At 38.5% G+C, this 26,817-nt stretch overlaps 2 protein-coding genes across 21 annotated transcripts in view; both read left to right on the top strand.

The window, feature by feature from the left end:
- The window catches only part of tjp1a (tight junction protein 1a), a 134,636-nt gene extending 114,641 nt beyond the window's left edge, over window positions 1-19,995 (top strand). For 4 of the 19 annotated variants that reach the window (XM_077228616.1, XM_077228617.1, XM_077228622.1 and 1 more), the window contains 13 exons: window positions 112-194; window positions 369-579; window positions 2,351-2,451; window positions 3,753-4,091; window positions 5,285-5,509; window positions 7,711-8,436; window positions 8,523-8,608; window positions 8,905-9,108; window positions 9,302-9,381; window positions 9,770-10,205; window positions 14,703-14,920; window positions 15,203-15,346; window positions 18,137-19,995. In XM_077228616.1, coding sequence (XP_077084731.1) covers window positions 112-194; window positions 369-579; window positions 2,351-2,451; window positions 3,753-4,091; window positions 5,285-5,509; window positions 7,711-8,436; window positions 8,523-8,608; window positions 8,905-9,108; window positions 9,302-9,381; window positions 9,770-10,205; window positions 14,703-14,920; window positions 15,203-15,346; window positions 18,137-18,231 — 2,948 coding nt within the window. In that variant the 3' untranslated portion in view covers window positions 18,232-19,995. The remainder of the gene's footprint in view (window positions 1-111; window positions 195-368; window positions 580-2,350; window positions 2,452-3,752; window positions 4,092-5,284; window positions 5,510-7,710; window positions 8,437-8,522; window positions 8,609-8,904; window positions 9,109-9,301; window positions 9,382-9,769; window positions 10,206-14,702; window positions 14,921-15,202; window positions 15,347-18,136) is intronic. The other 15 variants (XM_077228618.1, XM_077228620.1, XM_077228626.1 and 12 more) reach the window with 5 other exon arrangements.
- A 2,594-nt stretch (window positions 19,996-22,589) lies between these two features.
- fam189a1 (family with sequence similarity 189 member A1) overlaps window positions 22,590-26,817 on the top strand; it is a 125,149-nt gene continuing 120,921 nt past the window's right edge. The window contains exon 1 of one of the 2 annotated variants that reach the window (XM_077228642.1): window positions 22,590-23,318. In XM_077228642.1, coding sequence (XP_077084757.1) covers window positions 23,094-23,318 — 225 coding nt within the window. In that variant the 5' untranslated portion in view covers window positions 22,590-23,093. The remainder of the gene's footprint in view (window positions 23,319-26,817) is intronic. The other variant, XM_077228643.1, reaches the window with a different exon arrangement.

The following is a 26,817-nucleotide window of genomic DNA, read 5'->3' on the forward strand; positions in this document are numbered from 1 at the left end:
TTGCCTTCTCACTGAATGCTATTGAGGGGTGAAGATGCTGATGTCCTGCATCAGAGGGAGCTCAGGAAGTGTATGTGTATGCTAGTATGGATTATGTTTTTTCTTGTGTAGAGAGTGAACCCAGAGATGCCGGCACTGATCAGCGCAGCTCTGGGATCATACGCCTTCACACCATCAAACAGATAATCGACCAGGTGAGTTCTCTTACACACAGTTAACAAATACAACATGGTTTAAGGCACATACAGTAGTGCAATGCAGGAACTTTCTGAATGGCACTACTGCCTCCTGCTGGTGGATTATGGTACAACACATTTTCTTGAGACTCCATGAAATCAGTGAGAGGTGTTTTTGTATGTTTTCTGCAGGACAAGCATGCAGTGTTGGACATTACTCCTAATGCAGTGGATCGGCTGAATTACGCTCAGTGGTATCCTATCGTGGTGTTCCTGAATCCTGACAGTAAGCAGGGTGTGAAGACCATGAGGACTAGACTGTGTCCTGAGTCCAGGAAGAGTGCCAGGAAACTCCATGAGCGTGCACTCAAACTGAGAAAGAACAACCACCATCTCTTCACAGGTAAACACAGATTTTTTGTGAGGTTGTGTATTTTTTATTGTTAGCAGTAGACCGTTACAGTAGACCCTAAGCTTGATAGTATTACTTTAAGTAACATGATATATATATATATATATATATATATATATATATATATATATATATATATATATATATATATATTCTTTATTTGGCCTGTAATAAATCATTCCGGTGAATGATGCAGGTCACAGCTTTTCTTCCATCTTAGTCTGTCCCTGGCTGTGTGGATCCAGGTTTTGTCGAGTTAGTGAGTTAGTGGGCGTCTGAGTGAGCTACATGCCCAGCCCATCCTTGATTTTTCTTAGCTGCATCCATGCTCGCATCTTTCACCCTTGATCCCGCAAACGGTTATTTGTTATCTTATCTCTTCGTGTGAATTTGAGCATTCTTCACTCCATTTCTCTTTCAGTTACAGTGAGTATCTGTTCATCTGTTTTAGGAGACCATGTCTCACTCCCGTATAGTAGTACTGGTAGTATGGTGGTGGTATTGAAGAGATGGGCTCGCAGGGTTGGTTTGCTGATGGTAGTGATAGGGCTGGACTGGGACAAATGTTTAGGCCTGGAAGTGTCAGGACTTCCAATACACCCACAACAAATCTTGGAACCACAGAGAACCATATTTTTTGAATGGCCATCACATAAAAAAGGTTTCAATCCTTAGGCTGGGGCCGTGCAAAATAATTTAAGTTTTTTTCTTGAACTGCACTCTTCCCTTTGCTACCTCATGCTCTTAATTTTCCCTGATATCTCTCTGTCTCGACTCTCTCTCTCTTGTGTGTGTGTGTACTTTTCTTACTACTTTTCTTGTACCTGTCACGTCTTCATCAGCAGGTCTACTGTTATGAACACAACTGTCTCAACATTGTTGCAAAAAAAATACCCCACCTCATTGTAATGTTTTTTGCACAGTCTAATTTTATTTTGGCTAAATTCAAAGTATCGCATTAGGGCAATGTGGTGGTGTTGTTTTCTCTTAAAAAACAAGTATTAGCATGGGTAGTGATGACCTCGATGATGGTTGAGAAGCTCCGCCATGCTGCTTTCTGTCTGTGAGATATATATACATACACAGACACAAACTGACACATTAATATACACTAATTGCAACTAAAACACAATTTACATAGCTTAATAACTAATAAATAGTTTACTTAGTTTTTTTTTTTTTTTAAATAATGAAATAAGTAGTTTATTTTAAATTAACCCAGACACGTCATACTCCATCACGTCTCGTCTGATCAACAGACGCACACACAGCACTTCACACACTGTGAATTGAAATATGTAGTTGACAGAAATAATTTAGAATAATTATTCATAAAACTGTACATCACATTAAATTACATGATGGGTCTCACTCAGCAGCCTATCTGCTATCTCAAGTCGTAGTCTTTTATGGAATCAACAAGAAAGGCACACAGTGTATCTGACTAAGCTCAATAAAGGCTGCTGTATTATACTTTATCATTCCTCATTTGTAAATCGCTTTGAATAAAAGCCTCATAAATGTAAATGTAACTGGGCAAAAAGATCACTTAGCTCAGTCATAAAGAGAAAGAGAATCCAAAAATAATCCATCTTTCAATGAATTAATGAGCATATAAACGAGTGGTTTTATGCTACAGACATTGAGGAGTTTTGTTTTGTTTTTAATGTTTTTGAGCTTATTGTTATTTTTACAAAAACCTGACTTAGTTGGAATCTCTCTTGAGTGATTTGATATCTTCCTTCCTGTCACTGTCCTCTAGCCACCATTAACATGAACAACATGAATGATGGCTGGTATGGAGGATTGAAGGAGACTATTCAGCAGCAGCAGAACCAGCTGGTGTGGGTCTCAGAGGGCAAGGTGAGTTTCATTGAACTTTTCCACAGTGATTCAGTTCAATAGCAGATGCTTGAGGTTTCAGGGACAGGGTTCATTCCTGGTTGTCTGGGGCCATGGTTCTGTATTTACAGAGCATAGTTTGTTAGTTTCCCATGCATCTGTTCTTGTGGTCACAACACTTATGTTTGACCACTGTATGGTTCTTTGATCAGCATCTGTTCTTTTTCCCAGTGGATTGGGTTTTATTTTAGTGATGTTGCACCATAATAAGGTTAATCTTATGAAACCTGTATCAGAAACTGTCATTTTAATTTTAAAAAAATGTGAAGCTTTTTTTTAATGCTTTGTGAAAACATTTTCATGACAAATGAAGCACACCCCCTCGATTATCAATATCATAGTGAGGAAAAAGGTTTTAGGAAATTGTTTATTTTACAGTGTGCTTGTTACATGTTTCATGTAATTACATGTAATTACAGTAAATTATGTATACATGCAATTAACCCTAAACCAAACAGACTCTTAACCCTAACACTATAGTAAGTACATGTTGTTAATCAATATTACTCTATACTTAAATGTATAATTACACTGTAACAAGGAAACCTTAACATAAAGTGTAACATAAAGTTATAAACCATGCTCATTCCCATATTAGTGTTGTTATTACAAATTGCTGTTATAAAAACATAAATATTTAATGGAAAACTTAAAAGTTAGAAATGTTGCCATGCCTTGGAAATAAAATAAGCTGAAGTACTAAAATTAATAAATAAAACTAGACATTTAAAACTTAAACTAAAGTTAAAATGAAAAATGAAAATATAAAAATGAAACCTAATTCAAAATATTGATTAATACTATACTACAATGTAAATAATACCATAATAACACAGTCTCATGGTCTTATTACAGTGATGTTATTTAAATTTTATTGATAGATCATTGTAGTATATTTAGTACTATCTTTCATTTATGCTGATTTAAGTTTTTTTTAAGCATTGTAATTCTAACTTATTCTGTAAGATATTACAATATTATTATTGAGAATAAATAATTGAAAATAATGCTGACATTTTGTAAAAATTTGCCTAATTATCCTAAATATATTAATAAAATGTATGCTTTTATTTTTTTAATTGCAAAATATATATTTTTGTGAGATTCCCCAATCTGTCACATTTCATCTACATGTTGTCATTTCTCTCTTTCACCTTCTCAACTAATTTTTCACCCTCTCATCTCTCTCTACATGTTGTTCTCTCCTCTTCCTCTCTCTCTCTTGTTGAATTCTTTGCATTATGTTTTCTGAAACTCCGTAGGCGGACGGCGCACCTGACGATGATCTGGACATTCACGATGACCGTCTGTCCTACCTGTCCGCCCCTGGTAGCGAGTACAGTATGTACAGCACGGACAGCCGTCACACCTCAGACTACGAGGACACTGACACAGAGGGTGGAGCCTACACGGACCAGGAACTAGACGAGACCCTGAACGACGAGGTTGGACCTCCAAGCGAGCCCGCCATCACACGCTCCTCGGAGCCTGTGCGGGAGGACCTGCCCGTCATCCAGGAACCTCCTGGATACGGAGGATACCAGCCTGAACCGCTGAACCGCATCGACCCAGCAGGGTTCAAGGCCCCTGCACCTCAGCAGGTAGCGTTTCTACGAGCCGTACGCCTTCCCTGTTGTCTGGAGGCCGTGGTGTGCGTGAGAAAAGTGTTCTAGCGGCGCTATTAATGGAGGAATGCTTTAAAAACCGTAGTACATTGCAGTACTAGAGAAGTGACAATGACCAAGTAATGATTGTTGCCACGTATTTATTATATGTATTTGTGAGCGTGTAGTTGTGTGAAAGTCTGTGTGTGTGTGTGTTTGTGTGTGTTTCAAATATGGCTCGGCTGTTATACTTCACGTAGATGCTGTGACTCTTATCTCAATATGATCACAATGGAAATTAAAGTGAGGACGTTGTATCTTTAAGAATGTGTAACGATTACCCCATCCTTGTGGTCTAGCTGTCCCCTTATATGTCATGCAAAATGATGTCATTACCAGAAAGTATTATGTGCATGATGGAATTACAGTGTTAAATATATAACTGTGAATGTATTTATCTATATTGGTCCAGTGTCCACCATGATATCAAAAGTGTCTTAGATCTTGTATTACAAGAGCCAAAACATTGTACTGTACTGTAGAATTAAACTGACATCAGAATTACAGTAAAAATAGAACCTTGTTTTAGTTGCAAATTATTACATGACATGGTTCCCAGAATCATCCTTTTCTGTATGTTAGTGGGATGTTCCTAATTCAGTACAAATTAAGCTGTTTGAACAGCATTTGTGGCATACTCTTAGCAGTTAAGGCACTGACAGAGGAAGGGCAGTAGGCCTTGAAATGCTTTAAAAGTGTAGTCACTAGAGATCCATTGTTATTAAAATTCAAGCAATAATAAGCATGTAATCATGTAATGCATATTTGTTATAAAAATTCAGATGATTGTTAAATGGGCAGGTTTAAAATGATAAACTATATATTGTCTAAAATCAACACTGTAATGTACAGGTTGAATTTTTGTTGTTGTTGCTAACTGTTATATTTAACAGTATTACATTGTTAGTGTTTTTAAAGATTAGATGACAGCAAAGGTCAAATATCCAATGTCAGCCAATTAAGATAAAATATTTATATAAGTGTTGTCAATAGAGCTTAACATCAATTGAATCTGGAACATTCCCTTAATAGAACAGTACTGGTGTCAGGTGAGAAAGAAGAGAATCACAGCTGAAGTGCAGTGGTGAGGTTTGACCGCATGTATTAAACATTTTTGAACACCTTCACAGAAAGCAGAGGCTGCTCTCCCCACGCAGCCTGAGCCGCTGGCAGAGACAGCGCCCCCTGCTGTTCATGTAAATGTAGGGGCCCCGAGTGCCAAGGATCTCCCGGTCACCCTCACTCAGGGGGATTTCAGCCCAGAGGCTGGCTCTCTCTTCCCACCTGCCCCTGAGCTAGCTCAACCCCCGTCTCCCGACCCCAACCAATCTGGACAACCCGGGTCAGAGTCCAAGGTACCTCGCTAGCCAGCACGCTCTGGACTGAAACCGACCCACTTAACGCCCGAGCCCGGTGCCCTCTCTTATCGCCGTCTGCCCTGCCTGTATGCTGCGGTGCTTTCCTCTAGCTCTTGCATGTGCTTATATATGAGAGCGTCTGTTCTCTATCTGTGATTGTGCGTATGTGTGTTCATAAACAACAGTGGGCATGACAGAGGCCTGCTGCATCAGATCATATAGTTCATGAATCTTCGGGCAAGCCCAGGTCCCCACTGTTGCTTGCCTACTTTTGCATGGGTTAATTTTTCTGGTTTTTTTTTTTTGCCTGTTGAAGTAGAGTTAGTAAAAACTAGTGGTGCAATGAATATGATAAACTGATTTAATTATTAAATTGATCGTTATTTATATTTAAAACTTTGAATCTTCCCCCCTCCTATTGACTTTGAAAGGTAGCCTTGCTCTTTACATCAGTGTTCATTTGTAGTTTTTGTTGTTTTTCAGTTTGTCTTCTGACAAAAGTATTCTTTATATATATATATATATATATATATATATATATATACGTTATATTCTTTAATTTTTCATCATGTCATTACTTAATTCAGCAATTTTATGCTAAAATGGCATCAAATTTTAGTCAACAAAAATACTTCAGTAGAAAGTAGAAAATTAAACTACAGAACAAAAAAATGCATCTCATGGCCAGGAATTAAGAAACAAACTAATTGCCCTGTGTTAATGTAGTTACAATGCAGCCAAAACAAGTGAACTAATTCATAATTCGTGGCCACAATATTTTGTTTATTCCTCCCCTGCATGCTCTGTGCGGGGCTCGAAATTAAACTAAATATTCAAAAATTATATATACATATATTAATTTAAACCTGTAGAAAATTTGTCATTTATCATAACATGTATGTGAAAACTGCTTCCTTTATGAAAACTCCTGAAATAACTTTATAATGGAACAATCCTTCACATTATTCATCATAATTTGAAATTTTGAAAATTCATATTCATTTAGATCATATTCATTATGCTCATCATCATCTCTGCCATGATGCTTTAAGCTTGACGTCAACTAGTTGCTGACCATGGCCTATAGAGGCACAACAGGATAAGAAATCTTTAAAGTCCACTTTTACGCCCGGTTTCCAACAGTTAAAATGACAAATAAATCCATACTCCGAGAGCGCAACACAAGATATGTGTGATTATACCATATGTAAGCTCAAAATTGATCGGGAGAAAGCATGTTTTAAACAGCATATTGTACACATAGGTTAATTGCTGTTTTAAACAAATCCGCTGCTGCATTGTAACACACACACATACAGAGAGTAGCTTGCACATCACGCGCACACAGAAACTTTCAGTAGCACCGAAATGTATTGTCAACACTGTTCTGTGATTCATCAATAAAATAGCTTAGAAACAGGAAAGTTCGAGCATATATTTCTTAGTAACTAAAACCCATAACTTCACTATTAAATAGTGTTTATTAGGTAGAATTAATTCACACGCAATCGCTCTCTCACTAATGCATTCATATAAATGTAACCCACGTTCAAGTCTCAGCTTGAGGTTCAGGCTGATTTGTTCATTAATGATCCCATCAGCGACTAGTCGACTCGACTTTAATCACATACATGTCGACTTAAAAAAAAACTGAAGTCGTTCAACCCCTGTTAGATCATTCTACTTTAATAATCTTGTAGTATTTTTTTTCTATTCATATTTTCATCAACAGTATGTTTTAATTAAAATATTTGAATTATCCTCAATTTTAGCTTCTTTATTATACAAAAGCCAAAAACCAAAAATGGTTCCTAAAAGGCTACTTCTCAAAATACATTTTATTTTTGGAAGGAAATTGGTTTTGTATATTTCTTTTTCAGTGGGACTTTTTCTGGCTGATTTTACCCCAATGATTTTGCAGCTTGGTGTGTCATAAGTCATTTTATCTTTCTTAAACTCTGAAACTGTGTAATGGCTGCCTCCATTTGACCTGTTCAATAACTGCCCACTCTGAGTCTTCCTCTATTGCAGGTCTCTCTGCTGACTCTGTGCTTCATTCTTCAACTTTTAATCCGAATATTAATCACTTCTGGTTTCTGTCGTTTCATTCAATTCAATTGATTGCTGTGGTTTTGAGTTTAATGTACAGTTCTTTGTACAGTTTGTTCATAATTTTCCTGCTTTGGCTTTATCAACAGATGTACAAGAAGGATATCTACCGAACCAATGAGCAGGTGCAGGTGAGCCAAAACCCTATGCAGCCCAACTATAACCCCCAGCAGCCCCTCTACCAGGAAGACAAGCCATACAGAGATTACGACCACCAGCCCAGTCGCTATGATGGGGGCTACATGGAATCAAAGGCTCGTAACTTTGACCCTCACCTACATTTTGAAAACAGCGTGCCTCCGTACGACGAGCAATGGGCTCTGTATGACCACACCTCTGGATACGACCCTCATATGCCCTACGAGGATGGTCTGGACCACATGTATGGTCAACCTAAGACGCGGCACGATACGGGCTACGACACGGGTCGACCTCGTTATGGTAAACCTAGCCCTGGACCGATCCGACACGACGAACCACCCCCTACGCGGCCACAGTATAACCAAGAACCACTTCCTCACACTCAAGCCACCTCCCGCTCCCCTGAGCCCCCCAAACAACAGTACTACGACCCCTCCCAGAGACCTTCCTACGCTCAACCACCACAGAGGGGCTACATGAATTCGGAGACCTCTGTGTCCCCTCTCAAACCGGAGTCCCTCTCACCTACAGCAGAACCTGAACTTCCCCCTCCTCAGGCCGAGGAAGACCCAGCCTTGAAGCCCCAGTCCGTGCTCACAAGGGTTAAGATATTTGAGAACAAGCGATCCGTGTCTGTCGACAGAGCAAAAGAGTCTGCTAACTCTGGTATTCGGGTGAGTTGGCATAGTCTGTATTTCTTCTCACTAAATATACACTCTACAGACTGTATAATTAAGGGGATTTTTTCTACTTCCTTAAGCCTGTGGACATGGTGCCTAAACCTGGCGCTGCCTCTGTGCCCAAAGCCAATTCTTTAAGTAACCTGGACCAAGAGAAGGCCTTTAGGTAATGAACTAGCACTTAAAATCAATACATTTGCAGCCACAAACACAATATCATTTATGTCTACTTAAAGAACACTTTTGTAATCAAAACATTACAAAGTTTACAAACATTTCAATTTCAAATAAATGCTGTTTTTTTCTTAAACTTTCTTTTCATCAAAGAATTCTGGATCTTGGTTTCCACAAAAATATTATTCGACACAACTGATTATATCAGTGCACTTTTATTGAAATTAGTACTGCAACTATTCTATGCACAAAGTATTTGAAGGTACACATGCGACTTTGATCTGTCAGATCTCCAGAGCCACAGCAGCCCCACCTTAAGGGAGCAGATGATATCATTCGCTCAAATAACAATGACCCTGATGAGGATGAGGAATACTACAGGAAACAGCTGTCTTACTTCGACCGGCGAAGCTTTGATGGCAAACCCTCCACACAGCTGACACCTGCCATCAAGCCAGCCCAACCCCAGACCCAACCAGGGTACTACCCCAGGTACACAATCAAATACTTGACCATACAAAAATACAACTCTGTTTTATGTTTCTATTTCATCAGATTTTGTGTAATTGTACGTATAGAAATGTGGATATTGGCAAGTAAATTATCATGTTTCCTGGAATTTGTAAAATAAAATTAGATAGCAGTAAACAAGATGACATAATATATGGCTGTCTGTCTGCTACAGGACAGAGTCAGTGGAGAAGATCAACCCTGTTGCTCTGGCCAACCCAGCTGTCCCACCCCCGACCCTGCCTAAACCTGCAGGTAAGTGATTAATGGAAGAATAAAAAATGTAATATATGTGTATAAAGAATTCTGTACTTTTGAACTTTCTATTGATCAAAGAATCCTGGAAAAAATGTATCATGGTTTCCAAAATTCCCCCAAATATTAATCTAGCTATTTTCAACATTGATAATAATAAGAACTGTTTGTTGAGCACAAAATCATTAGAATGATTTCTGAAGGATCATGTGACAAGACTGGTGTAATGGCTGCTGAAAATTCAGCTTTGCCATCACAAGAATAAATTACATTTTTAAAATGGAAATGTGTTATAAATTGTAATAATATTTCACAATATTTCATTACTGTATTTTAATCAAATAAATGCTGCCTTGGTGAACATATATTTCTCCTCTCTCACCCACAGTGACCCCACCGCTAGACCCATACGGATCTCCCAAAGTGAAGCCTCCCAGTCATGAAGACAAAGTTCAGAGCACTTACCTGCCTCAAAAAAGCTTCCCAGAGAAATCTCCTGTTAACGGCACCGGTGAACCTCCAAAGACCAACAGCACTGCCACGTCCAGCTACAACCGTTTTGTGCCCAAACCGTACACCACCTCTGCAAGGCCCTTCGAACGCAAGTTTGACAGCCCCAAGTTCAACCACAACCTCTTGCCTAATGACTCTCAAAATAAGAAAGATAATGTGAAAGCTCCTATCAGTACTACAGCCAAACCACAGAGCTCACCACACTCGACAGACCATGACAGCGGCCTGGACACCTTCCCCCGCACCATGGACCAGAAACCGAAATACCAGCAGAACAACATCAACGCCGTACCCAAGGCAATACCTGTCAGGTACACTAGAAACTAGCTCCTTAATTGTCAAGCTTGCTTTAAAAAAAAAAAAAAACTTTATAATGGAACAATCCTTCACATTATTCATCATAATTTGATATTTTGAAACATTCATATTCATTTAGATCATACGGGCCTTCTCGATATCTGGCTTAGTATCTATGATTTTTGGTGGCGGTCTACTAAGCATTCTCCCCAGCCTCTCAGTATCTGAGTGTAGTGTTCCTTAGACCATCAGGAGATTGTATTAATGTAAATCTAGTTTTTCCTAGTACTAGCCTCCTCTTACTCAAGAGTCGTCTTCCAAGGCCCGCCTTTTGCATTAGGTGTAAATGCTAGTGATGAAACAGGGTAGATGGAGGCATAGGTAGCAGGCTACCTTCAAAAAGCCTCCCATGCAGATATCTATGGGTGTTGTCAGGTCTTTCTCTCTATAGAGTAAGAAGCAGTGTGCTCAGGCCTCCGTCCTTTATAGCATCGAGTGTGGTAGCTGGCAGAAAGGCCTTAAGTTAAAAAAATTTTTTTCTTCTGAGCCCTTTGAATATACGAATTCATGTCTTAAATTCAAATGTCGTTGGCCACTTACTGAGGCCTCCATTCCCTTGGGTTTTCTAGAGAAAAATAATATCTGTCTTGTAGGGATGGGCATTCGATTAAATTTTCTTAGTCGATCGTCGGAAGAATTAACGATCGACTATCGATTAATCATTAATATTTTTATATTCAAATTCATTATTTATTTTTATATTATATACTTTTTATAAATTAAAAATGCAATGAAAATACACAAATACAGCGCGTTTTTTCCTCGCTTAGATCTTTATTACAAGATGATCAACTTGTGGCAGTAAAACTGGACGTTCGGTTAGTAGGCTAAACTTGAAGATATATGCGCTGCGGTGCTCGGAAGCAACGGAACCTGCAGCTGCGAGTTGGCGTTCTTAAACAGAGACCCTCGTTTGTTCCAAAATAATAAATAATAAAAAAAATCATGTAAAACAATAACTTAACAAAAAACATAATAATACTTAGATCTGACAGGTTTTGTCAAAATGTAACTCAGAACTATCCAAGAACGGAGTCGAGAAAGAGGGTGAGAGAGATTAGCCTACTTACTGTAACAATCAATTCGGCTAGGCTACTTAACAAAGCCTCATAAAAAATAACTAGTAACTCACATACAACTTCTACACCAGTCTACTGATTTTTGTTGAGAAAGATAAGCATGTTGATGACATGATCTGAGGTCAGACGCGACCGCAACCTGACCGTCAAGCCTCGTTTACACCTTCGCCTGGCTCTGCAGCGCGAGTCTCCACAGACTGCGCGCGCACCTCCCCAAACAGACGAGGCGTTTTTACTCGACGCGCTCGCCTGTGAAACACCGAATACCGCAATGACGTCATTTTTGCCGCGCTCACCTTCGCGCTCGAGCGGACGCGTCGAGTGTTAACAAGGCTTCAGTCCAGCCGCTGAAAACACCCGCTCTGAGGGGACTGACGTTGCCGGGATGCACAGGTACCTCCGCGCTAACTTGACCAACCAGCCCGGGGAACACGTTCACTTTCCACTCACACTACGCAACGCAGCAGCATTAGTTTAATGATAATCGATAACAAATTAACGTGATCGACGAAATTCTTAATGATCAATAATCGATCGTCGATTGATCATGCCCATCCCTACTGTCTTGTAAAATTACAAGATAATAGGCCTCGACTCTGATACATCCTTCAGGGTCATGCTGATAGGCTCCCCTTGTTAGGGTCATTACTTAGAGTACTTTGCTACCCATAGCTCATATGTTATCTCCCTTCACCACCCAGGCTCAGGAGAGACAGATTAGTGACTCCTCACTTGGGATTGTTGTGTATGCTCTCTTAGAGCCAAAGCACTGTCCGGGCTGACACCCGTGACTTTTGAAGCTCTAGGCCTTACAGTTGGCCTCCTTGATACTCTGGTAGCGAAAGATTGTACTCTCCTTTCTTTAAAGGATTGATAGCACTTCTGCTGAGTACATTTCTGTTGGAAATGTTAAATAAGTATAGCCAGGTCCATAGAAATGTCTGTGAGAGTACCTAGGCTTCTATTGGCTCTGCATACATCCTCGCTATCAAGTAGTTAGGCCTTAACAGGCCTCCTTGAAGGCGGCTCCCCATACGAGTTGGATGCTTAGCATTGCAAAGGCATTAAATATCATGTTATCAGCCTCCCTGATTTTAGTCCAGAGCCTGGTCAGTACTTATCAGGTTGAGCATAGTTTTCCAGAATCTATCTGAGGATCGCTCTGTTTCAATACTTAACTCCCTGAGTCTGGTCGGAAGGTCGAAGGACTCTCACAAGGCCTCCCTGTTAGATCACCCCAAGAGCTGGAGGCGCCATTTAGCCACCATTATTAGGATCCATTTAGAGTACCCATCCTCCACAGGGCTTTGAAGCACTGTGTAGATCCAGGATGGAGTAGAGCTACTCCCCATGTTTGCAAGGGTTAACAAGCGCTATGCTGAGTTCTACTCTCCAGGATGCCCGTCTCTGTGATCCGGTTTGTGAGTGAACTACTGCCATTAATTGCAGTTTTTCCCTATTGGATTTTGTGAGAGACTGTTCAAGAAACAAACAGGTTGTTGGCAAGACTAGGTCAGTAAATTTGACCAGGTCAGCCTCCCTGGTGGCATGTGGGGTTGACTTTATGTTCCCCTCAGAAAGTGACTGGATGGGACTCCTTTTGGACCCCCTGGCCATATTTTCCTTTAAATGAACCCCTTCCATGGAAGCTGTTGGTTCCAAGCCTTTGAGCGGCCTTGGTGGGCCTTCCATTGTTCGGAGGCCACTTTGAGGCTTATAACTTGGGCAGTGACCATAGGGAATAATGTCACTGACAGCCTGTATGTGACCTGAAGGGGGAGTGTGTTCTTGGCATTTCAGGTTGAAACTGCCAGTTTTTACGTTTTTGTCATGAGCCATAATTGGCATGCACTCCCCTCAGCATGGTGGGATTGTACATCCTTCCCCAATAGCGACGCAGTGCGAGTTCCCTTTCGAAAAGGAACGTCTATGTTACGACTGTAACCTGACACTGCGTCGTTAGCCATGCCTCGGGATGCCTGCTGAACACTCCCTTCAGACGAAAGTGGATGACGTGTTCTCTAGGCGCCCCTTTTATACTTCCGGGCAAGGGGGTAATCCATCAACCGGAAACTGAAGCCTTCCTGAGGGCCGCCATTGTAGCAAACCATCACCTGCTGTTAGCATTCCATTGACTCCCATTCATTTTGGCGTCACTTTGACACCGAATAACTTTACATCTGAGGCATCCAAAGACTTCATTTGTCCATTATTTATTTCTAAAGAAACTCGACAATGTATAAAAGGCTTCATTACTTTGTATCTTACGTTAACGCCACGTAGAAGTCGTTTTTGTAAAAATAGGCTAACGATTGCGTCATATCCACGCAACTCTCTGTCACACTGTAGAGAAATTACAGTATAGACAGGAGGAGAATCTCGCAGGCAATCTTTTACTATCTATGAGGCAATCGGGGGGACATGGAGGCATAAAGTCAAGAGAGAAGCCCATAGATAGAGAGTCCGTAAAAGCAACGGGACAAAAGTATTTCAACAACGTTTTTGAGGAATTAGGTGATTCAGATTTGTCTTGGATTTGTCTTGGCACAGCTACTGCCAGCTACTAGAAGATTTACAACTGTCAGACTGTCGTCAAGCTCAGTTTGAGCCTGCGTAGTACTCTCAGCCATCAGGAAGTGAGTGCTTTTAATGGGCTTCCGTTTTCTCCGTTGAAATCAAGGGGGTCACTGTGTCCATTTCTTTTACTGTCTATGCTTCCGGGTCGCACTAGTAGTGACGTCATAGGCTGTTGTCGGTCAATATCGATTGCCGCGATTGAATAGTTTTTCAGACACCGGTTTACGTGGAGGACGTTCCCGCTATAGCGTCATTGCCGCAGTGTCTCGTTCCCTGTTCTCAGGGAACAGAGGTTACAGTTGTAACCTAGACGTTCTGTGATTTATCAATAAAATAGCTTAGAAACTGAAAACTTCTAGCATATATTTATTAATAACTAAAACTCCCAACTTTACTATTAGTAGAGAGATGCTGCCAGGTAGAATTAATTTGCACGCAGTTGATCTTTCACTAATGAATTCATGTAAATGTAACTCGCGTTCGAATCTCAGCTGGAGGTTCAGGCTTTATTTCTTCATAAATTATGTCATCAACGACTAGCTCTAGCTCCGTAATTGTCAAGCTTACTTTTTTTCGTGCTAAAACTTAACATGAAGTCAATTAAATATTACTTAATGCATAAAGTAAAAAATTAAGTAAATGTAGACACAAAACAGAAAAACATCACAATCAGTACTAGATATTTGTCTACTGATATTATTTTCTGCTATAGCTAGATTTATTTTTACAAAAAAGAATTAAAGATCAGAGGAGTCAAAAAGTAGGTTTATCTTATTTTATTTTCCCTCTTTCCAGCCCAAGTGCTTTGGAGGACGACGATGATGATGACAGCCACACGGTGGTGGCGACGGCGCGGGGCATCTTCAACTGTAACGGCGGGGTTCTGAGTTCCATTGAGACGGGGGTGAGCATCATTATTCCTCAGGGAGCGATTCCTGATGGCGTGGAGCAAGAGATCTACTTCAAAGTGTGTCGGGATAACAGCATCCTGCCACCTCTGGACAAAGAGAAAGGTCAGTCACGCATCTTTTTAACTCAGGGGTCAGAAGATTCTGACATTTTTGTCTTTTTCTGGTCTGTGAAAGAAACCTGGCAATCCAGAATTTGATACAGATTCTTTTTTAAAGTTTGTTACAGACCCCCCCCCCCCCCCCCCCCTTTTTTATTTTATTGATGCATGAAAAGTGAGCTTATCACTACTAAATTTGTAGCTGTATGAGAAACATTGTCTTTTCATATACAGTTATGTGCTTGAGTTTAGAGCAAATGCTAAAGGAAAGAGTTTTTATTTCCAGGTGAAACTCTGCTGAGTCCTCTGGTGATGTGTGGTCCTCACGGTCTGAAGTTCCTGAAGCCAGTGGAGCTCCGCTTACCTCACTGTGCGTCTATGACCGCTGATGGTTGGTCTTTTGCTCTAAAATCCTCCGACTCCTCGTCGGGTATGCTGTCCTCTCTCTGTCCTTTTGGGGTCGTTTGGGATGGCTTTGTGACAACTTGTTTGGTTGTGGGCTTTTTTTTTTTCATTGTGCATTTTCTTATTCACACCTCCATATGACCAGTCATTTGTTAACCTTTTTTTTTTGTTATACCACTAAATATGACTAATATTTTAGTCATTTAGCTTATCTCACTGACTCACTAATTGCAGTCTGCTCATTCATTTATGTGGTTTATTTAAGGTCTATTTAAACCAAGTGTCTCTTTTAAAACCGGGTGTGATAATTCACCCTACATTACAATAAATCTATTATTTCCATCATCTAGGTATTTGGATACATGCACATATACTACTGTTCAAAAGTTTTGGGTCATACTTTCATAGTTTTATTTGGACAGGATGCATTAAATTGATCAAAAACGACAGTAAATACATTTATAATATTACAAAAGATCTTTCTATTCATCAAAGTAAAATGTTTCCACAAAAGTATTAAAGTAGCACAATTGTTTTCAGCATTTCTAATGGATCATTTGACTGACGACTGGACTAATGGCTGCTGAAAATTCAGCTTTGCCATCACAAGAATAAATTACATTTTAAAATGTACTGAAATAGAAAACAGTTTTTTAAAATTGACCCCAAACATTTGAACGGTAGTGTATATTCTATAAGGGAATAAATGTTACACATTTAGATTTTTCATAAAAGGAACTGGATATGATTACGAAGAAAAAAAATTGACAAATAGGAATTTTATTAAATAATTTAAAAATAAATAATTGTTCCATTAGTGAATGACAACATATCCATTATATTTTACTGAATGGATATTTTGCATTAGAGAAAGTACATTTGTTTTTGGCATATTTTGTATTTTGCAGGGGCCAACAAATTTTGCATTTTGCTCAGTCTGAGTAGTTTTCGCTGGGCAGATTCGTTTCATAGGCCTTTGTGTTCTTTCGATCAAGGCACTCAATTTCTCCCTCGAGGTTAGTTAAATAATCAGAGATCTGCAGATGAACATTGAAAAAATAGGTTGTTTGCTATCTTCACTTGAGTCTCGTGATTTCGTGAATTAGCCCATGGGAATTCTCATCTATTAATCATAATTCACTCATAATATTATTTGTGTATTGAACTGATTCTCACACAGCCACCCAAATGTCTGAATATGCAGAGATGCTGGAATTGCCTTCGTCCTGCTAATGGAGATCAGCAAATGTTTTTCCCTGGGTCTTAATTTCTCTCTCTCGTTTCACTCATTTGTCTCGGACCACCCTGTATTAACCTCTCGTTCTGAATGTGCAGTGGAGAGATCGGAGACTCTTGCCTCATCCAAAACCATTACAGGCCTTTGCCTCTAATCTGCATATTTTAAAACGAGGCCATCGTTTATCCATAGTTCAAGGCAAATTCCCCTGCACTCTATTGGAAAGAGAGCGTTTATCTAACAACTTTAACACAGAAGTTGTTCTGATGGAGTTCACAGCAGAGTGCAAAAGAGCAATGAAAGACTGAGATTCTCCATAAATGAGCTAAAAAATTATATGATTAAGTGTTTTCCTTTTTTAAGATAAAAGTGCCTAATTTATTCACCATAAAAGCACCAAACAGAACAGTTTATGTGTTTTAAACTTGACCCCCCCCCCCCCCCCCCCCCATTCTGTTTGGTGCCGCTAGTGGTACCGAAATTGCACACTTCACCTTGATGAATGGTAAAACAACCTTGTTCTTATGCATTACAGCACCCTAGGCTATGAGCTTATTGGTTATTGCTCTGGCTCTGCTGATTATCTCTATCAGAACAAATAACGCATGCTGAGAGCCTGTCTTATCTCTGATCGTCCCGCTACACTCCTATCTTTTTCCTCATGCAAACCAAAGAGAACAATAGCTAAAATTGTACAATATTGTACTGATACAGCTGTTGAAATATGCTAAAAAAAGAATGCACCTCGTTAATAGTTTTGTTTGTTTCTCCACATCGTGAATGTGACTAGAAAACAAGCATGCATATGGCTTAATTTAATGTTTAATTCATTGTTTTTTTTTCTGTCACTGCATATACGTGATGTATAATACTTACATGACTGTTCAAAAGTTTGGAGTCGGCAAGATTTTTTAAAAATGTTTTTGAAAGAAGTCTCTTATGTTCACCAAAGCTGCATTTATTTGATCTAAAATACAGTGAAAACATTAATACTGTGAAATATTATTACAATTTAAAATAACTGTTTTCTATTTTAATATATTTTCAAATGTAATGTATACCTGTGATGGTAAAGATGAATTTTCAGCATCATCACTCCAGTCTTCAGTGTCACATGGTCCTTCAGAAATCATTCTAATTATTATCAATGTTGAAAACAGTGCTGTGTGCTATTTTTTCAGGATTATTAAATGATTAGAAGGTTAAAAAGAACAACATTTATTTGATATATATTTTTATGTAACAATGTTAAAGTTGACTTTATTGTCATTTTTGATCAATGTAATGCATATTTGCAGAATAAAAGTATTTTATTTGATCCTTCCTGAATAAAAGTTAGTTTCTTTCATTAAAAAAAAAAATTTAAACTGACCCCAAACTTAGACTTTATTGTCATTTTTGATCAATGTAATGCATATTTGCAGAATAAAAGTATTTTATTTGATCCTTCCTGAATAAAAGTTAGTTTCTTTCATTAAAAAAAAAAATTTAAACTGACCCCAAACTTATGAACATGGTGATTGATCTTACTCTCAATTCATCAATCATATTCATCTCCATTTTCTGTTATTTATCCAGGTGATCCTAAGAGTTGGCAGAACAAATCTCTCCCTGGAGATCCCAACTACCTGGTTGGAGCCAACTGTGTGTCCGTGCTTATTGACCATTTCTGAGGAGGGAAACAGCAGGTCCCTTTACTGAATGTGGAACCAGTTTAAGAGAGAGAGGACCTTCCCCCTTATGAACACACACATACTCATACATACAGAAGATGAAGGCTACGCACTATGCTACACTAAATGAAGGGTCTCCTGACTGTGCTCTGGCTTTGTTTACGGTAACCTCAGAGACTGGAGGGAGGGTTACATTTTATGAAGTGCTGTTTTAATCTCCTCATCGTCCTCTTCGTGTCTGCTTTATCTTTCACTTCTTTTTTTTAAGTGCTTTTAAAGGCTTTCGAGGATAACAAAAACAGACATTAACCATTGATGGACTGCATGCTCTGTGCCACTGACCAATTAATATTTACACTGTAACCCAACTGTAATATTTTGCAACACACAACTTGTTTATTTTTTAAAGGATTTATTAGGTTCTTCCATTAAGCCTAGGCTACTTATAACGTATAGACTATATTCATCTGCAAATGTATTTTCACTTTATATAGTATGCACACTATAACATTATGAATATAATGTATAGTGCAACTTTTCTAGAATATCGAATTCTAGTTTTAGGATTTTCAATCGAGCAGTTGAAGTGTACATCTGACACATTTCCTGACTTTTATCATGTCAAGGTGCAGGATCAGTGCTAGATAAGAGCTTTAAGGAAAGAGTCGGAGAGAAATGGCATATGAAGAATATACAGTATGAAATTTTCTAGCCAAGGACACGTCACTTAAGGCTCACCTTTTTTAATGGCTCCTTTGTAGACACCACTAGCCGCCTCACAGACCTGTGAACTTGAGCACTGGAACATTCCTGCTGTGTCGAGATCTATGCATGTGCTTTGACTCAGGTGTGAAGACTGCTGCTCTTTCCTCTCCCCTCTTTCTCTTCCAAATTCTTCCTCACTCTCCCTCTTTCTCCCTCTCTCTCAAACACTCCATGTAAAGCAGTGATGCCTTATCTGAAACGACACACTTTTTCAATAACAAAAACCTTTTTGGTTTCTTTTTGCTAAGTTGTTCTAATGATAAATTATGAAGAAACTGAAGTTGTCTTTCTGACATTTTTGTCAACCCGCTGTACAATTAAACATGGGTGTTGCACACATGAACAACGTAAAGTCTAAGAACAGGTTTTCTCTTTTTATCTGCTATGCACATGACTTTTAAAGAGAAACACAAATAAAAGATGGGAGGAACGGATATCAATTGGTTGTACATAAAGCTAGCATATTGCCTTCATTTTTGGTTTGTAAATGACTTTTTTTGTATGTCTTTATTATTTTGTATAAAACTTAAAGGGGGGAAACGTTTATAAAAGAGGATGAATGAAATTAAAACGGTTGTCTTTGTATTCTGGTTCTACCCTTGAGCCTTGGAACGTGTACTTGGCAGTAATAATATCACATTTTCTACAGATACACACTAAATGTAAGCGGTTTTTAATAATAACCATCTTTTTATTCTTTATTTACAAAAGAAAGTGCTTGATGTAAACTATTCTCAAAACCTGTTTCTTTTAAACGGTGTGCTTGAAATGTGTTCCATGCATTTATTTGTGATACTGGATGCTACATTGTGTGTCCTGAAATGTATTTTTGTACTAATAGATTTATTATGGCACACCGGAAGACTTTTTTTTTTCTTTAGACATTATAACACAGCTTTGACTGGTCATTAACTATTCACATGTGGCAGAGTTTATTCCCTTTTCAACACAATTTCCAGTATGCCACTGTATTAAAAAAAATAAATCATTTTTAAAATACACGATGTTTTCATTTTATTAGGGATTTTTCTGTAGTTATTGGTGCAATACAAAAAAGACTTTGCATAGAGATAAAGTTTACCGTTGCAAAGGAGCAAGGTGACTTTCAAAATGTGTCATTGCGACAGCACACTCACTGACTGCAGTATAGTGTAGGGACACTTGATGGCCTGCAGATGGCGCAAATGCTTTACTGCCAGATTCATTCACAACGTTCATGGGCCATTATAAAACTGATTTTAATATTACTGTACCTTTAGTCGATATGGACATTTTTATCTTTTTCAGTTTTGTTTTTTTGATCACTTTGCCTGTGTTAATGCTAACTTCATAAAATTTGCCACAGGTGTGTATTTTTATTGGAATTTTACTATTTCACCGCCATTTCCATAAAAACAAAATCTATTTTGCACTATGTACAAAAAATACTTCAACTCAGCACCTTTAATGAGCAAAATCCAAAAATATCCCCATTGAAGCCCATTAAAACTGCAATTATAATCCCTGGGCCATTTAACTATAAAATTATGCAATCTTTGTTAAGAGGATTTCATTCTGTTAATTGGCAAGGCTTCAAAATATTTTTTTTTACTATTTTGTACCAGATGGTTTTTCAAGTTTGGCCTATAGAGCAATAACTCGCTTTATTCCTGTTTTCTGCTTTGCATATTATAGAGTCAATTGGATAAATTATGCAATGATAATTGTGTGGGTGTGTGTTGGTATGGATGTCCAACACAGTGTGTGGTTTGTATGTGTGTGTTTGTAATATTGAGAGAGAAAAACTCAACTGCAAATAACAAATCGAATCACTGTGTGCACCAGTGGAGTTTTGCTGGCATCCAATGGGGAAGATCTGTTACTGCGCCAAACAAAATCTTACCGAAAGCTCATTTTTTGAGATATCAACCTCAAATTTGGAACACAACTTATTTAGATTTATGGCTTTGATTTTCTAGCCGTTTTAGAGTTTAACTTGTTTCATAAAATATATTTTATTTAAAATAATGTTCATGAATAATTTTCATAAACTTAAACCTATATTTTTCTACTTCAGCAATAATCTGCCTAGGGTCTTCTTTAAAATGAGACCAAACTTAAGTCTGTGGTCTAAAGCTTCAAATTGTAATGAATGTTTTTTGACAGACATTTTTTCCTCTATGGACCTATGTGTAACTTTTTTTAATTGATGCACAACAAGGGTTAAATCAACCCCAGCTAAATGATCAATTCTACTCCATGAATACCCAAATGAAACGGCAAATAAAAGTTAAGTATGTGTTTTATTGTTCTTTTAACCGAAGAAAAACTACTAATAATATAATGCTGTAAACCAAGTGTTATTAATGATGATATTATTTTACTATCAAGAAAAATGCATATTTCTTTCAACTTTTTGTTTCATGTAGTAGTAGTTTTAATTAATGAAAATATCGCTTTAGTTTCCCTCTGTTAACAAATGTGACTGCTGACATGTTTACATGTGTAATGTTTCCTTTTAAGGAGCCTTGACATAGGCATTTGCATAGGCTCAAACTGGAATTAAACAGGTCTGGTAATGTGGCTATTTACTCCAGCCATGCAAAATGATCACATGAAATAAGAACAATCTGCATTTTAATGCATATTAGCCTACACTTGTTTGTAAAATACGTAACTATATTTTCATGCAACTTGCAAGTAAATCTTGGTCATATATGTTACTGATTTGGATTAAAATAAATACATTTTAAAAAGTATTGTATGTCGTATAACTTTTTCCGGTCCTCAAATGTGGCAGGAAATAAACATTTGATTGGTTGATCGGCGTTTCAAGCATAGACACTAACAGCATTGGGTCACTTTAAGTGTTAATTGAGATTTACACGAATAGCTGTTTGTTTATTCGAAATGTCAGTGTCTTATCTCACAAATCGTCGCAGGGTACTGGGTACAGTGGATTTGTCCACCGAGAGAACCCCGTTTTGAAAAATCAGATCGTCGGCCCATGATAGCTCAGAACGGGTTTCTCTCGCTGTCTTTATTTGAGCAGTGATAAATGGAAAACCCGGAAAGGAACTCCAGTAGAACCAATACAGAATGCCTTAATCTGGGGACATCTCTGTCGATCCGCTCCATTCACACACGTGGTTCCAGACCGGCTTTCAGTCTGCGCGTTGCTCGGTGGCACGTGAAGCTTGATGGCTTTTTTTATCGAAGAATACACACACAAACTAAATTATCCGATTTTGGTCTGAAACCTAAGTTACCGGATACCAAGTACTTGGTTATTTAATTTGTATGGAACATTATGACACTCACAATCATGCAGTACTGAATATCAGATGTTTTTTTCAGTGGCGTTGCTTAAATGGCATATGTTCTCAGTCTTAAAGCGAGTTTAATGAAAAGTAACAATATGAAGTAAGTTTAAGTAGACTTATATAATTCATTCGCAGCTTTTATGGTTCCAAAAACGAGTTCGTGCAAGCATCCATCCATCTGAATCTACATATGGCGACACGTCAGTCCATCTTCTCCTCTACACAAGCACCTGCTCACACACACTCACACACCCCCAACTGACAGACTAGCGCGAGGCTGCGGCTGCACTCAAAGACAGAGCGAACATTTTTGCAGTGGAGTCGGACCCTGGGAACGCGTCGTGGAACCGCGTCATACGCAGCCCGTACATAGGCGCGATAGATGCGAATTACGTTCCCATTGAATACGACTTTCTCCGTTCAGAGTCGTGAGGTATTTCATCAACGGACTGTCTGTCACGGCTGTGAACGGATTTGATGGATCACCAATCCCGTGCATATTTCCTCGAAGCGGGCGACCATTCAGCGCTCGTCTTTGTCTTATTGAAATGATTTTGGATAACGCTTGGTAAAACACTTGCTTGAAAACAGCGCACTTATCCTCAGCACAGTGAGAGTAGGACATCGTGAGCTACATCGTGTAACGGGATGATGGTCTGTGCGTCTTGGCAACACGTTATGCATTCATCTTTACTTTGTGGATGTCGGAGTGACTAAACCCAGAGGTGTCCTGTAAACCCAAAGCCCGCTGATTTAACCCAAGTTTTGGTTAATTTAAACAGTTTAGTCGTGACCATGCCCGTCAATGCAATGCCGAGGGGTCGGTCTCTGAGTCCGGTATCTCTGTCCCGCAGTCTCTCCCGGCTGAGGGAGTTTCGGACCCGGACTCGCATCATGCTTTCTCTGGGAGTTTCACAGATGGTGCTCGGGAGTCTCATTTTGGCTGTCAGTTTCGCCGCTTTGGCCCTTACTACATCTCCGAGGGTGAGACATTCGTGTCCTTTTTGGGCTGGATTCTCGGTAAGTTGTCTTTATTCTTGAAAATTCGTGTATTTTTGTTAGTTTCCCCTGAACAGAGAGGTGATATTACGCGCCATTTGTAACCCCAGTAACTGCAGAGTCAGCAATCACATCACGCGCGCCTGATTCAAGTTTATAATTCAATTCTCCTGTTAATCAACGAGAGCCTGCGGAATAATATTCACCAAATGCGAAATTAAATGGCCTATGAATAATTCTGGAGGAAGGGGGACTGTTTTATTGCCTGGGCTCAGGTGAGCTCACCTATGAAAGGCTGTGGTTAGTGAATTGCCACAGCATGCAGTAGAATTAAGCCAAATGATTAAAAGAGATCAGACAAATGCATGTGCATTTAACTTATGCCTGATGTTCTGTGTAAAAATATTTCAACAGGCTGTTAGTCTCTGACTAGTATTGATTAATGCATCCTTGTTCGATTTTCAGACAGGAATAATTCTGCTACTTAATCTTAATAAGAGCAAATCTTTTCCACAGTCCCTGGCAACAGTACATAGCCTACTTTAGAGATGGCTATAATGCACTTTGTCCAATATACTATTGCCATAGTTTTTCATCTAATCTTCTTGTTTAATGTACAGATAGGCTAAATGTTGAATTTTTGCGTGTTGTAATTGACACTTTGCACATATTTAGTTTATTTGTTTGTTTGTTGTTGCACATTATCTTTTACATGTTTGTTTATTTTTATTGTGTTATGTTCATGTTGTTGCTTCTTTTTGCATTGCATTTTCAAAAGACCTTGGCATGTTCTATCTTTGTTGAGATTTAGATTGAGATTTTAACTTGATAGCAAACTGACTCAGAACGAAAAGAACTTCTGAAACTTGGGAGAAGAAGGTTAGCTGAAGTGTGAAAGCTGAAATACCCAGTGGGATTTTTACCTATGTAGCATAGAGGTTTCAACTACATTGCCTTTGTTCCTTAATAAGCTCATAAGCACAACCCTCTGATTCATCCTTACCAGCCACTGTACAAGGAACTTTTGTAGTATTAACATTTAATTCTGGCTACTGTGAATATTTATGAAGTTACACACCCTTTATCCCCCCACCCCCCAATAGACGGCATATTTAAAAGCTCATAGGTGTTAATTCTGGTTGTGAAATAGTAATATAGAAGGTACTGGGACATGTGGTGACAAAGATAACTAGCATTGGGGTCAGAGGTCAAACAACACGGCTCGCTGATCATTCAGACGCTGATGTAGTGCATGCAGCAGATAAGGAGACATGTGGCCATGAGAAAGCTCAGCTGGTTCTTGTATCAGTATGATTTGATATGCATTTAATGGATTTTCTTGTATATGCCTCTGGGTTCTGGTGGCGGCAGATCGTCGTGTCCAGGCCTGAGGTTAAAGCACCAGTGAGTTGGTGTACATGGTCCTCACTGGACGGCTGGTGCATAATGGAGCTCTGCAGAATGACTAACCAATCAGAGTCTGGATTAATGGTGTGAGCAGTGCAGCTGGATGAACAGCATGTGTGCTTGTCCTTGTGCAGAAAATGCAATGGTTTAAATTCTTCAAAATGTATTTTTCTTAAATCACTCATCTTATCACCTACCTTCACTCTTTAAAAACAAAGTTTCCAAAATCGCTTTTTGCAGCGATGCCATAGAAGAATCAAATTTGTTTCCCCAAAGAACCTTTGAGTAACAGTCCTTAAAATAACCAATTTTTCAAAAAGAACATTTTAATAGCCTGAAAAAACGTTTATTTTCACGATAAATAACCTTTTGTGCAATGGAAAGTTTACATAGATGTTGAAGGTTCTTCAAAGAACCAATAAAGAAAGTCCACTATAGCATCTATTTGATTTTCTGTTTATCTACAATTATTATATCCCACCAATCTTTTTATTATCAGGATGCCCAATATATTTGTTTGATTAGTAGTTTATTTTTTTATTTCACGAATAATGATTTCATTTTTAATGATAATCTGTATCTGCTGATATTAGACAGCTTACTTTTTTATGAAGCCGATTTCAAAATGAATATTTATCCATGTTTTCTTTTGTATTGTTTAATTAAACTTAATTAAATTCGCCTTATACAGATAGTTGTAAAACACCATGGACATGTCAACATCAACATTATTTTAAAACGTATACGAATGCATAATGGGAAAATATATGGTATATTTTAGCTGCTAGAACTAGTCACCATTCTTTTTTGTTTCTTTTTTTTACCATTTTTAATCGTCTTTTAGGTTTTTTGCAGTTCGCTAAATAATTTGTGGTATTTTAAAATAAATTTGTGAAACTTTACAAAGTACAAATATTCACTGTATTCTCTATAGAAATATTAGATCCTAAATTTTCAGGATTTTTTTTAAAATAAAGGAATGGGAAAAAGTTCTTTGATATAGTTTTAGGTGGAGTATGTTAGACTGTAGGATACTGCTGTCACTGCTTGAAAAAAAAGAAAAAAAGCAGAAGCTTTTGTGTCGTTATGCTGTAGTGCTAAATATATTACAGTAGACTTGTGTGTATTAAGACCCCTCGGGATCAGATGTGAGATCCACCAATCAGACAGGTTCCTGAACCTCAATCCATTATTTTAGTGGTTAAAATGAATGGAGAATAACTTGTGTATAGATCAGGATCATTGGTCAAAAACGAAAAAAAGTGTCATGCTTTTTTTTTCTGGTAAGACTGTAAGGTCATGTTAAGAGCCCCTACATCTTTTCTCTCTGCTTACTGTTGCCCATGTTCCCAACCTCCCCCTCATCTCTCATCCCTCTGTCTTTGTTGTAACATCATAAAGACACAGCCTGCATCAAGTCTCTGACCACAGCAGGGAGGCTTGATCAGCAGGAGAGCTGTGATTTTTTTTTATTTATTTTTTTGTGCGCAAAGAATTATATTTGTAAATCCAGCTTCATGTGAGAATTTAACTCATGCTTTTCCTCCTTCATGCAACAAGCCATTTTGTTGTTCTGTTCAAACACAGATCCTTTCATTCAAAGGCCATCATAGACTGAAGGAGAGAATCTTCAGTGTTGGTATGACAGAAGGGTGTTGGAACTCTGACATCCATAAACAGACATGTCACCAGGGTTACAAAATTAGTCATGACAGGCTTATATGAAATGGCCCTCTGTCATATCACATTCCACACAGACCTGAACTGTTTCCTGGTGAATCTAGCAACACTGAAACGGAGTGTGTTTGGGTTCACAGCACACTCAAACCTATATTGTCTTTGTCAATGTACATTTACATGGATTCAATTTCAGCGCAATAATTCATACCAAAGCAATAATCCATTTAAGTCAGCATGAATTCAATACCTACCCTGTTTTCTTAATGGATTTTACTAATGTCAACAATTCATCCATGCAAAAAAAGATTGCTACTTTTTTGCCCTTGTAATATTTAATCAAAGCTTGCCCTTCCTGTGATATGACTTCAGTGCTGACGTACACTACTCAAAAGTTTAGGGTTGGTATAAGTCTCTTTATGCTTACCAAGGCTAT

Source organism: Siphateles boraxobius, unplaced genomic scaffold, assembly GCF_051911475.1.
Source record: "Siphateles boraxobius isolate OS27281-9 unplaced genomic scaffold, OSU_SipBor_1 130, whole genome shotgun sequence".
Lineage (NCBI taxonomy): Eukaryota > Metazoa > Chordata > Actinopteri > Cypriniformes > Leuciscidae > Siphateles > Siphateles boraxobius.